The sequence below is a fragment of the Corylus avellana genome, chromosome ca3 (assembly GCF_901000735.1).
Source record: "Corylus avellana chromosome ca3, CavTom2PMs-1.0".
NCBI classification, from domain to species: domain Eukaryota; kingdom Viridiplantae; phylum Streptophyta; class Magnoliopsida; order Fagales; family Betulaceae; genus Corylus; species Corylus avellana.
The window spans coordinates 3676576-3688134 of NC_081543.1; the positions used below are offsets into that span (position 1 = coordinate 3676576).

Sequence of the window (11559 nt, forward strand, 5' to 3'; positions counted from 1 at the left end):
ATGAGGGGTTTTCACAAGCTTTGGGAAAAAGGATGAAACTTTTGGGGGACTTGTCCTATTATTTATTTATTATGTTATATGAATAACAATTATATTCCAAGGTCTCTAGATTCGTATATATTATAGAAAATATTATAAAGGTAAGCAAAGCACAAGATAAAAAGTGGTTTTGGGATTTTCAAAAAACCCCTGTTGTTACTCTATTTCACTCAAAACATTATGCTACTTCAAGCATCGGAGTTGTCCTTGTCCCTGGGAATCGGCGAACTCGTTTACTATCTTTTTTATTTTGCAGGTAATCCATTGTCAATCCGGCCATATGAAAAATTGATTCAACAATAATTAAACTAGAATATACATAAAAAAGAAATTCTGCATGAAAAATACTCTAATTTGGCCAAACTCAAATACTCTTATCAGCATTATAAATTTATAATTATTTATATTGCACATCACCATTTCTAGATTTTTATTTTATTTATTGGTTTTTTATGATACATTTAGGATATTAATGTCAATTTAATATGAATTATGAACTAAGCATAAATTAAATACTGAGTAAATAGTATGTATTATGATCTCCTGGCTTACACTCAGCAAAGATCTGCTTTTTATTTTTATTTTTATTATTTTTGTTTGTTTATATTTTTTATTTTTATACTAATTACTACTTTGCTTGAAAGTATGACAACAACATAAGAAGAAGATATTATATCGCTTACTCTAAATTAGTCTGTTTTTGGCAAATATCTCACAAATTTTTTTAAAGTAACATAAGTATGTCATAAAATTGGAACATAGTAAGGAAACAATAGGACACCTATAACCATTATTTTAGCTCTAAATATTTCATCAAAATCATATGCATGCATGTAATTCTATTTACATTTTTTTTTTTAATTATAAATTTTTATGACTTTTATTTTTATTTTTATTATTTTTTTTGTTATTATTATTTATTTTTATTTTTTTATGGTGGTTCGGTAACTCTTTGACTGAATTTGGGGTGGTCTAATGGGTGGATCGACCAACCCCTAGGTCAACCAGCGGTGGCCAAACCGCTTCCGATAGCATTGATGGTCGTTCGGCCACCCCCTCAGTTTTATATATATACATTTCTTGTGTCTATATTTTTATATTATAAGGGACACATGCCGTCTTCTAATTATGTATGACATGGCAGCACGGTTAGAAAATTTAAGGAAAGGTGAACCGTAGGATCAATTTGATAACTCTTGCACAGCTTCTAATTTTTTTTCTTGAATATATGGGAAAAATTTTGTCTTAATGAGAAATTTTAGGATCATTTTTATCTTTCTTTTAGGCTCAAGCGAATTGGGCTTTAAACAGACGGGGTTCTCATCAACCTTGTGACAAGCCCATTGTGAGCCCCTTTTTCCAGTGACCGAAAGAGCCAGCTCTCTAAAACGGTAAAACCCCATTGCGCCCCAGAAACCCAAAACCCCAGCAAGGACAGCCGCTACGTTCAACGAAAATTTCCCACACAAAGAAGCTGATACTTGAAACACTGTCAACCCATTTTCGGGTATGCCTCTTTATGTATGTATTCTTTTACTTTGTATGGACTCGTGTGTTGATTTCAACCGAAATTTTGGGATTATTGTTCATCTAATTCTTCAATGTCCTATTAAGTTATATTTGTTCTTGAATGCCCATTTAAAAAAGTATGATTTGAGGGTATTTACTTTGATTCTCGCTTTCCATTTGCTGTTTAGTAACCCATCAATCTCTTCTTCAGGTTATTTCTGTTTTTGGTGCATTTGATGTGTGAAAAAATGTAAGACAAAACATAGGAGCCCATCAGGCCTAGTTCGTGTCTTGGGTTGCCTATATAGGATAATAGCTGCGAGAATCGGATTGTGAGTAAAACTTCTACAGAAGATTTGTTGGGAAGTGAGGAATCGGATTGTGAGTAAAGGGAAATTTAAAGCAAGTGCTGTCAATTTATATCTCATAAAATTTTGAGTTGATCCTGCTGTGTGTCTGGTGGGCTGCTAGGAGCTCTCTGGTTCTGTTGAGTTTCTTCAAGGCTGTGTTTTCTTGGTTTCTGGTGGAAGTTTGTTCTGATTGCTGTTTGGTGCTGTTCTAGAGTTTCTTTTGTAGTGATTGCTTGACATTTGTATATTGTTCCTGATTTTGTTTTTTGTTGTTGTGGCCATTACCAGAAGATTGGGATTGGCTTTGTTAGTTTGTACAGGGGTTGGTGTTGTAGGTTGCTTTGTGGCAACTTGAGTTCCAGTAGTTTTGTTACTGGTGGGACTTTGTATTCCTTTGTGTGGTTATAAAAAATTTCTTTCATTCATAAAAAAGAAAAAGAGAAAGCTGCGAGAATGTTCTCTGATTCTTTTCTCTAATGTATTATTGCATTGGTATGCAGCCATCTGATCAAAATCATGTTTCTGTCAAGAATTTTTGGGAGAACACTATTTGCTGCAGCTAAATCAGAAACTTCTACTGCCACAGCTGCGGCTGCTTCAGCAGCTAGGAACCCTCTGGAAGAGTTCTTTGAGGCAGATAGAAGTGTAGATGATGACAAACCCGTTGTCTATGGTAATGGCATTTCGTTTTCCTTCTTTCTGTTTCCTCATTGCCTTTACTGGTTGTGTTACTTTTTTATTCATGGCCTTATGGTATAAGATATAGCTGGTTTGTTTGTCATGACTTCCATAAGAACAAAAAGGCAATGTTATGTTATTATGTGTGAAAATTAATGGAATAGAAGGATGGAAAAGTGGTAATTTAGTGGGGTCTGAAATTTAATCAACGAGGTAAATTATCAAGAGAATATGAAAAGGCTGAAAGTTTATTAAGCACTCAAGAGACTTGCAAAGATAAAAGAAAAAAAAAAAAAAAGAGTGGAAGAAAGAAAAAGAAAGCTAAATACAGTTACAATAATATTTACATTTAAAAAAATACAGTTAAGAATATCTGTAATTGACAAAAGTGTGGGAATTGAATTAAACCAAACTCAACCCAGCATTAGATTATATAGTCGTTCATGGGGTTGATGGTCACATGTCCGAGGTGCTTCATCTAGTTCTCGTATTTGCATAAATGTAGATTTTACACAATGGTTTTTATCATATCAATTCTCTTTTCAAACAAGTACCCTCGAAATATGTTTCTATAAATTTAAATAATGAATTAAAAGTTTAATATTTTAGAGTTGCTTCACTAATTTTTTTAAGATAAAACTTTATCCAATCTGAATTCATTTTGCAAATGATTTCAGGTCGAAGTTGGAAGGCTTCTGAACTGCGGCTGAAGTCATGGGACGATCTTAATAAGCTATGGTATGTGTTGTTAAAGGAGAAAAACATGCTTATGACTCAACGCCAGATGCTTCATGCACAGAATCTAAAATTTCCTAATCCAGAGCGCATTCCCAAGGTATAACTCCATTACTTTGCTTCTACCTTCATACAGTATGCAATTCTTGACACTTCTGGCTCCTCAAATGCTTGGCTAATTGGGCAAGGGTTGAGTATAATTTGGATGATATAGCCATTTTGTCTTCAAACCTAGGACATCACTAAAACTCCTTTGCTGCTAGTATGGCAGTTCTTACAAAATTCTGGGATAATCTTCCTGTAGACAGATACAAGGACTTTAGTGTTATATAAACTGAAAATTGATGTTAAAAGTTCTGCATCAGTATATCCAATATTCTTGTTTTCTTGGCTGCATTGTAAGTGCTCTGTTGAAGCAATCGAATTCATTTCTTTATGGGTAAATTACACTGTACCCCACCAAACTAACATCCTTTTTGCACTTGGATCTCTAAATTTTGGTAGTTTGTAAGTTTGAGTGACTTGTAGTTTGGAGGTCGAAGTAAAAATAGGGTGTTAGTTTGGAGGGGGAGGAGGGGGTATAGTGTAATTAACCATTTCTCAATTTATGAGACCTTTTTACTGAACATGATATTAACATATAAAAAATCCTTCTCTGAATTGAATTTCTCTGTAGACGGAAATTTTGGTGGTGTAAGTTGTAATAGTTTTTTATTATTGTTATTATTTTATTTTTGTCAATACAATAAGCAAATGCATTAGATACAATATTTGACTAGTGAAGATGCCTGCATAGTGAAGAGAGACATTTTCCTTGAGACATTCAAATCTTCTTCATTAATTGCTGATGCCAATAGCTAATATTACCTATAACCCTATTGTTCCACACTTTGAATTGCTGGCCTAAAGATGTTGGGAAGTTCATCTTGGCATTACACTTTCAATCCCGGGGATGATCCAAAGTATATAACTGAATGGGACATCCACCAATTGTTATTCATTCTCACTCTGAGGAGTATCTATTGTGAAGATATACTGTATGTCCAGAACAGGGAATTATTTTTATCACCTTCAACGTGACAATAACAAAATGGAACTAGGAAGAGATTGTGCTTTCCAATGGTGAAGAGAGAAATATTCCTTGAGCTATATTATTTTCTAGTTTTAACATAGTTGATGCCAGTAGCTAACACAGCTTCCAACGGTGGGTTCTGTTCTTTTATAGCCAGCCTAAAAAGGTTCAAAGTCAATTTTGGCTTTATGTTTGAAAGTATAAAGTTAGTGCAGAAACAGCCCAAAATCTGTAAAAAAATAAACAAATATTTAGCCTCACTCCATTCTAACTCATTTATAACTGCTACCATCAAGCTTTAAAGTGATCCAATTCCATTTCCAAGTGAGGTAGGAAGGTAAGTTGCTATCTCTATCATTAACCCATTCAACCTTTTGGAGCACCCTTCTAAATGTGGTGAACCCCATTTTGGTCCCCCCTATTGACAACCATCTCTCTCTCGCCATCTTGCTTTGAGCCTGCCACCCCTCTTACTTTGGTTTGTGGCATTTTGTTGGCCACCTGAATTCACATGTCTTTCTACCTGATAATCATTGCACAGAAAATCGAGATTCAAATGCTTGATATACAAATTTTAACTGCATTGGCTTTGTATTTTTCAATAATTTTTTACTTTTCATTGTTGGAGCAGTAATCAAATGGTAGATGAATTTAATAGAATCATTTTTCGTGCAGTTTCTTCTCCCAAAGATGACCTCCTTGTTGTTGAACTCAAACTCAGTGAACTGTTTAGTGTCTAGAACTGATATGCAAGAGTCTCCACTTTGAGTGGTACAACGGATGAGTTATGTGAAGTCGGTTTAATAATTACTTATATCCACATTGTTTATAGTTATATCAATATTGTTCTTCAACAGCCACTTGGATTGGGCTGACAAAGAGAGGTGGGGCTAAATCGTTCAAATTTTATCTAGGAGGAAAATCTGACAAAATTAAAAAAATAAGTAATTTCCTTATATTAACCCCCAATCCTGACTTGATACGGCTGTGATAAATTTTCAAATTTCTTAATTGCTTTGGTATGTTAGGTCATGCCCAGAAACTGGTTATTTACGTTTGATATAAAAAACATTAAGGGAGTCAATTTGACATATATCACATTTTCTCCGATGCTTTCGGCTACTAGGTTACTCTAAAACTTTTGTGATGAGACCACGTACACGTGACTTTAATTTCTGTAATTAGAATTGCCACTTCAGATATGTTTCACATTTTGGATCAGCATGACTGAGTTTGGTGATGCAAGGGACAAGACGAGTTAATTGGGTGCATGTAGTTTTATTTAGGTCTAATAATTGGGTTATTAGAGTCAATGGTGTTTTTGGTAAGGGTGTTGTCCTAGATTTGGGTTTAGTCGTTATTCTATTTAAGTGTATTTTGTTCTCCAATGGAATAAAAAATATGAGAAATTGATTCTCCTTCCTTCTCTCCTTCTCTTTGTTCCTCTCCTCCTAGCTTTTTCTCTCTTTCTCTGTCTTCTTTCTTTCTCCCTTTTCCCCATTTAGCTTCTCTCCTCTCTCTCTTCCCTACTTTCGCCATGTGATTCTTATGATTATTGTTGGTCCTACATCAAATTTGGTATTAGAGTCAAACCCGATTGTTTTCCATGACAATCTTGCAATCCATGACTGTGTTACATCAGCGGATCCCATGCCATGACAATCATGTCTCAAACACAGCCGATGTCCATCATCCCAAACCTTCCCATTGCCACTCACAATAAACTGTGAAACCCACCAAGACGCCCAAACTGCTGTCATTACCAAAAAAGACTTGGGAAAAAAACCCATCTCAAACAAACTCAACCCATCGGAACCAATAACCTATCAGAACCAAACTGACCCATAACCCACAATCCACTATCAACTTGTTGCAAGCCTCTACATCACTAGCCACTGACCGTTATGTCGCATGGTAATCGCACCACCACCCAATCCAAACAGAAAAATGTTGTCGAAACTCATCGTGACAATCTCCACCCATTGGAGTCAACCCCACCTAGAACCACAAGCAACAACCCATAGCAATTCGTTCACCCCACAGTACTGTGTTGCTGCCACCTAAGCACCCAGGCCCATCACCAAGCCGTAACCAACATTCCACAACAATTAACAGAGTCTTTCACACAACCTTCCAAATACCTAAGCACCCCACATTATGTGTACTTGCACTGCCACTTCGAATCATAGTCACCGCACGTCACCCAAATATCCTTCATGCAGGGCTACCATTACACAATGTCTCTTTGCACCCTCCACACACCATTGCTTTTGTCACGTTAACATCTCACCAGCACCGCCACCATCTAGCCATTGCAGTTCACTCCTTGCCACTGCCGCCGTCATAATTCCACTTTGCCGCCATCGCCACTGTCTCGCCTATGTGTCACTACTGTTATTGTCAATCATTCGGAGTCACGACTCCTCCTTGTCCTCGTCAACCCACTGCCTCCTAACCTTGGTTTTGCTCTGTTGATGTTGTATGAGAGAACAAAGATGCATCGCTTGGTTTTGTGAAGGAGTTGGTCAGCAGGTCAAAGCGATTAAAATAAAGAGATTTGGACGCATGTTGCTTAGCCTACCTGTCAAACCAAGGTTCGTTGGACCCTTTTCAAAACTTGAGAGGTTGAGTTTTCTCCTACCAGCGGAGAATGATGCAAGGGACGAGACAAGAGTTAATCAGGTCCATGTAATTTTATGTAGGTCTAATAATTGGGTTATTAGAGTCATGGGTGTTTTTGGTCATTCAATAAATGGGTGTTTGCCTAGAATAGGGTTTAGTCGTTAGTCTATGTAGTTTGTTTTGTCTTCCAACGGAGTCAGACTTTGATGGAATAAAAAATATGAGGAATTGATTCACCATCGGTTCTCTCCTTCTCTCTCATCCTCTCCCCCTTGCTTCTTCTCTCTTTCTCTCCTTCTCCTCTTTTAGCTCCTCTCCTCTCTCTTTTCCATACTTTCACCTGTGATTATTGTTGGTCCTACATCAGAGTGCAAGAAAAAGGAATTTTGGAATGTCGTAACTTCTTAAGCTTTAAATTTGTGTGGAAAGGGCACATGTGTTTTATCTTTTCCTTTGTCTTCCTGGAACCACGATTGCTAATTGGGATTTTGGTGATTCTTGGTTGTTAATTAAAAATAAATTTCAGGTGAGGAAGTCAATGTGCCGTATCAAGCAAGTTCTCACTGAGAGAGCAATTGAAGATCCAGATCCCAGGAGATCTGCTGAGATGAAGAGGATGATAAATTCTCTGTGATGACTTCCAGCTTCTGTCAGTTCCCAAAACACCACCACTGGGAATGTTGGTGGACTGCAGTATGGCCTTATTTTTCTGGGTGTAGGGCTGCAGCTTCTGGTAATTCAGAGTATCATTGTTTCAGAGTAAATTGACAATTTGCAACCTATTTGTGAATTTACAGATTACTTGCTTTTTGTCTCTCATGTTAGTCTTATTTGTAGTGTTGGCCACTGAGCACATGATTAACACAGCTTGTACTTGGTGAGGTGAGCGGTGGCTATGTAGAACATCAATATGTATTTTGTTTGGCCCACAATGTCTGAGTATCCTAATCTGTCTCTTGGTTTTCTTTTTGAACTTATTTTCTAGTCTTATGAGTTTTGCTATTAGTGACATGATGATATGTTGGTGTTTGCTAGTCACTGTTATTGTGAAAATGGTTTCTTTGCAGGTATGTATATATAGATGGATTGATAGGTCATACATTCTAGAACATATATATATTAAAGGTTCACACAAATCAAATTCTCTTTTACTTCCTCCCTAATGTAATGGATTTTATTATGGAAACATCTTCATGTTCTTCTGTACTGCCCTCGAATATCGAATCTTTGGGATTTGAAAATCTCTCTCATTTGGTCTTATACATAAATTCAAGCTACCTTATAAATTTTAGTATTCTGTCTGCGCTACTAACATTTCATTTTCAGTCCATCAGCTGCATGGCTTTAAATGCATGAGGTACTTTGATGATAAAACCACTGTCAATATGAATTATGGGTATGCTTGTTAATGTGTTTTGGGTTTTTTTTTTTTGTTTGAAAAAAATGTTCTAATGTGACATAATGATGAAAATTATTTTTGTAATTTTAGGAGCGTTTTGTGTTTTGAGATGTTTGTTAATGTATTAGTCATGAAAAAAAAAAAAGAAAAAAGAGGATTTCTTTGGATAAAGATGAAATATTTATTTATTGAAGAAGAGGGTTGGGAGTAGGATTCAGTAGGTGTACATCCTGTGATCAATGCCAGGTGTCTGTTTTGGTGGGTATATGTCAAGCCATCTTACTGACTTTATACACTTTTGATTGGTAGATAGATTGTGTAGCACATGGCCTGTTGCTTTTGATTGAGATCCCAACTGCAGGAATGGTGGGATAGAGTGATTTGCAATTGTTGGAGACACAAAAAAGAGAAAAAAATATATATATATATTATTGTTAGGACAAATGTTTCCTTCAATTTGAGGTGGAGAAAATTTCTTTAATTCAATCACATATGCCGTTAGAGCATGTGATTTTCACTTGCTTTCACTTGCATTTCTAAAAATGCATGTGAAAATTATGTGCTCAAGGACATTTCAATTTAATAGACTTGGTTGAAATAATTTTCTCTGACTTTAGTTTAGTTTGAAAGAAAATCTTCCTTATTTCTGTGATGCAGGACAATCAGAAATTGAGAAGTTAAAGAGAAGATGACAAATAGTCTACAAATAGACTAGGGATAAAACCCTAGCCCTAACCCTAGTGACACTTGGGCCAATAGCCCACTAAAATAACATAAAGCCCAGCTAAATAGTAAATCAACATAACATATGACAGCCCAAACACACGTGTAATCACCTGCTCGTATCTTGTGTCCCAATCATGCTGACTTCAAAAGATGACAATAATTTACATTTCTGAACCTGTTTCCTGTCGTCTTCAATGATTCTGCTTCTTGGTCGCCAAGAATGGCAATGAATCATGCCGAAAAAGTGGTTCGTTTTCATTGTTTTTGACAGCAAACTCAAAAACATGTAATTTATCTTCAACATGGCAAGCCAATTGAAATCTAGGGTTTCAATGCAATTTGGTTTTGCCCAGATTGGACATACGTGCAAGCACACACAAAGGCATAAAACAAGTTGTGGTGGGGGGTGATTAAGACAGCTAATTAAATTCCCTTCCCCATCCGTGTGGGCTTCAAAACCTTTCTAACGGTGACGGCCGAAAACAGCTCTGGTTTTCTTGCTCTGGTTTTCTTAACAGACAAGTTATCATGTTTTCTAGAAAGATGGAGGCACTAACTAACAAACCCATCATAGCCATGGAAAACATGAAGCACCCCACATGCCTTAGCCAGGAAAATGATGTCTACAATACATATTGGAAAACGATGTTCAAATCTTATTTGTAGACCTTTACAATGTTTGTTTATGTCATGTCATGAATTTATTTATTTATTTTTTAGAAAGTACTAATAAACGAAGCTAACATTGCCGCGTTTTCGTCAATGTTCATTTGACATAAGTTTTCACCATAATATAATAAAGAGTAATGTTAGGTACTATATTCTTATCTTCCTAAAATCCTTCCAAAGCTGATGTGGCTTTTAAATTAAGTTTTAGATGAATTATACTTGAATTTTTTATTAAATAGTGATTTTGAAAGCTACATTGGCTTTAGGAAAATTTTAGGAGGATAAAAAGATAATATTTAACATTACTCTATAATAAAATATGTTTGACCAACAAATGGAGAGATCAATTTTTTAAAATATATATATATATAAAGTAACTAAAGAAGTAGCCAATGGGGTGGGCCAACAACTATTTTACCCTATATTGGGATGATCATCCATCCAAGCTACTCCTACTCCTTTGGAGGTGACTGACAACCCATTTACAGGTGAGTGAGTAGTTGACCATCCTTAACGGTCGATGGGGTGGTGTGACCACCTCCGAGGTCTCGACAAGGTGGTGACCATTCTTGAAGGCCCAATTGAAAGTGGCTTCGACCACACCACAGAGCCATCAAGGGTTGTTGCGATCGCCCCTCGCAATTATCATGAATGGTTGTGACCACACCCTTGAACCATCAAGAGTACCTACAACCACTCTTGAAACCATTGGGAGTTGTACAAACAACCCTAAAGGGTTTGAAGGGTGGTCGACCACTCTCTCATACACTAGGAAAGTGATTGGATCGGTTTGGAGTTAGAGACGGATATAGTGGTGGCTCATAGGGGCTATGCCCAACCCCCATTTCTCAAAACTTTTTATTTTTTTTTATTTTTTTAAAGACAAAACTATATATATTGACAAATATATACTATATTTGGGCTAAAAATTTAAGTTGTGGCCCTTATGGACAAAACCCTTTTATTTTATGACCTATTATAAATATCCAAATTTCATTTAAAAACTTATAAAAAGACCCAATCTTAACTTTTAGCAACACATCAATCTATGAAAAATTCCATATGTTGTTATTTGCATATTGAGGTAGGACAATTGAATGGCTCTTTCCCCTTTTTTTTTTTGGCATGAAGAACTTAATAGCATTGAGGAATTTTATTGATATTGAAGTGTTAATGAATATTACATGCTGAAATTTTAGAATCTCCAATAAACATATCATATTGAGGTATTTACACCCAGAGATTTTTCCAATTTAAATAAGTTTTCTATGAAAATCATACGGGACCTTAAGTTAATTGATGATTTTACAATGTGAAATACATTATCATAGGATTATGATCCTTTTAATTTCAAATGAAATGGATAGTTCCCGTTAGTGTTTTTTTAGAGGGGTAAAATTGTCATTTTAATTTTTTTGAATAATTTAACCCATTTAAAATATACTAACGGGATATTATCAATTTCAAATGAAATGAAGATGATCATTTTCCATTATCGTATGGGTATCAATTAAGATAAGGCACCAAAACAACCAAAAATAAAAGAACTTAAATTCAACCAACAAAATTAAACGGGGTCTTAAGTTAATTGATTGCATAATACAATATATCTAATTGTTATTTAATAATTATCAAAGTTTTAAAAATAAACCCAAAAAAGTACACAAAGAAGATAAGCTACAGTACTACTACAAGACTTTAGGTTACAAAGTTATTATCATTATGTTTTGACCTCTTTCAATAAGAATTTCTGATTTCAT

General features: G+C 35.5%; 1 protein-coding gene across 4 annotated transcripts; it reads left to right on the forward strand.

The window, feature by feature from the left end:
• Positions 1-1401: 1401 nt before the first annotated feature.
• Positions 1402-8043, forward strand: LOC132176449 (uncharacterized). 4 transcript variants are annotated; one of them, XM_059588658.1, is made up of 5 exons: positions 1402-1546; positions 1760-1929; positions 2399-2571; positions 3254-3411; positions 7532-8043. In XM_059588658.1, exons 3-5 carry the CDS (start codon positions 2415-2417, stop codon positions 7637-7639), a joined length of 423 nt encoding a protein of 140 aa, XP_059444641.1. In that variant the 5' UTR covers positions 1402-1546; positions 1760-1929; positions 2399-2414; the 3' UTR covers positions 7640-8043. The 4 variants fall into 4 exon arrangements, with proteins under 4 accessions (XP_059444641.1, XP_059444639.1, XP_059444638.1 ...); XM_059588656.1 differs by lacking the exon at positions 1760-1929 and having other exon boundaries at positions 1402-1560; XM_059588655.1 differs by lacking the exon at positions 1760-1929 and having other exon boundaries at positions 1403-1546.
• Positions 8044-11559: the final 3516 nt, after the last annotated feature.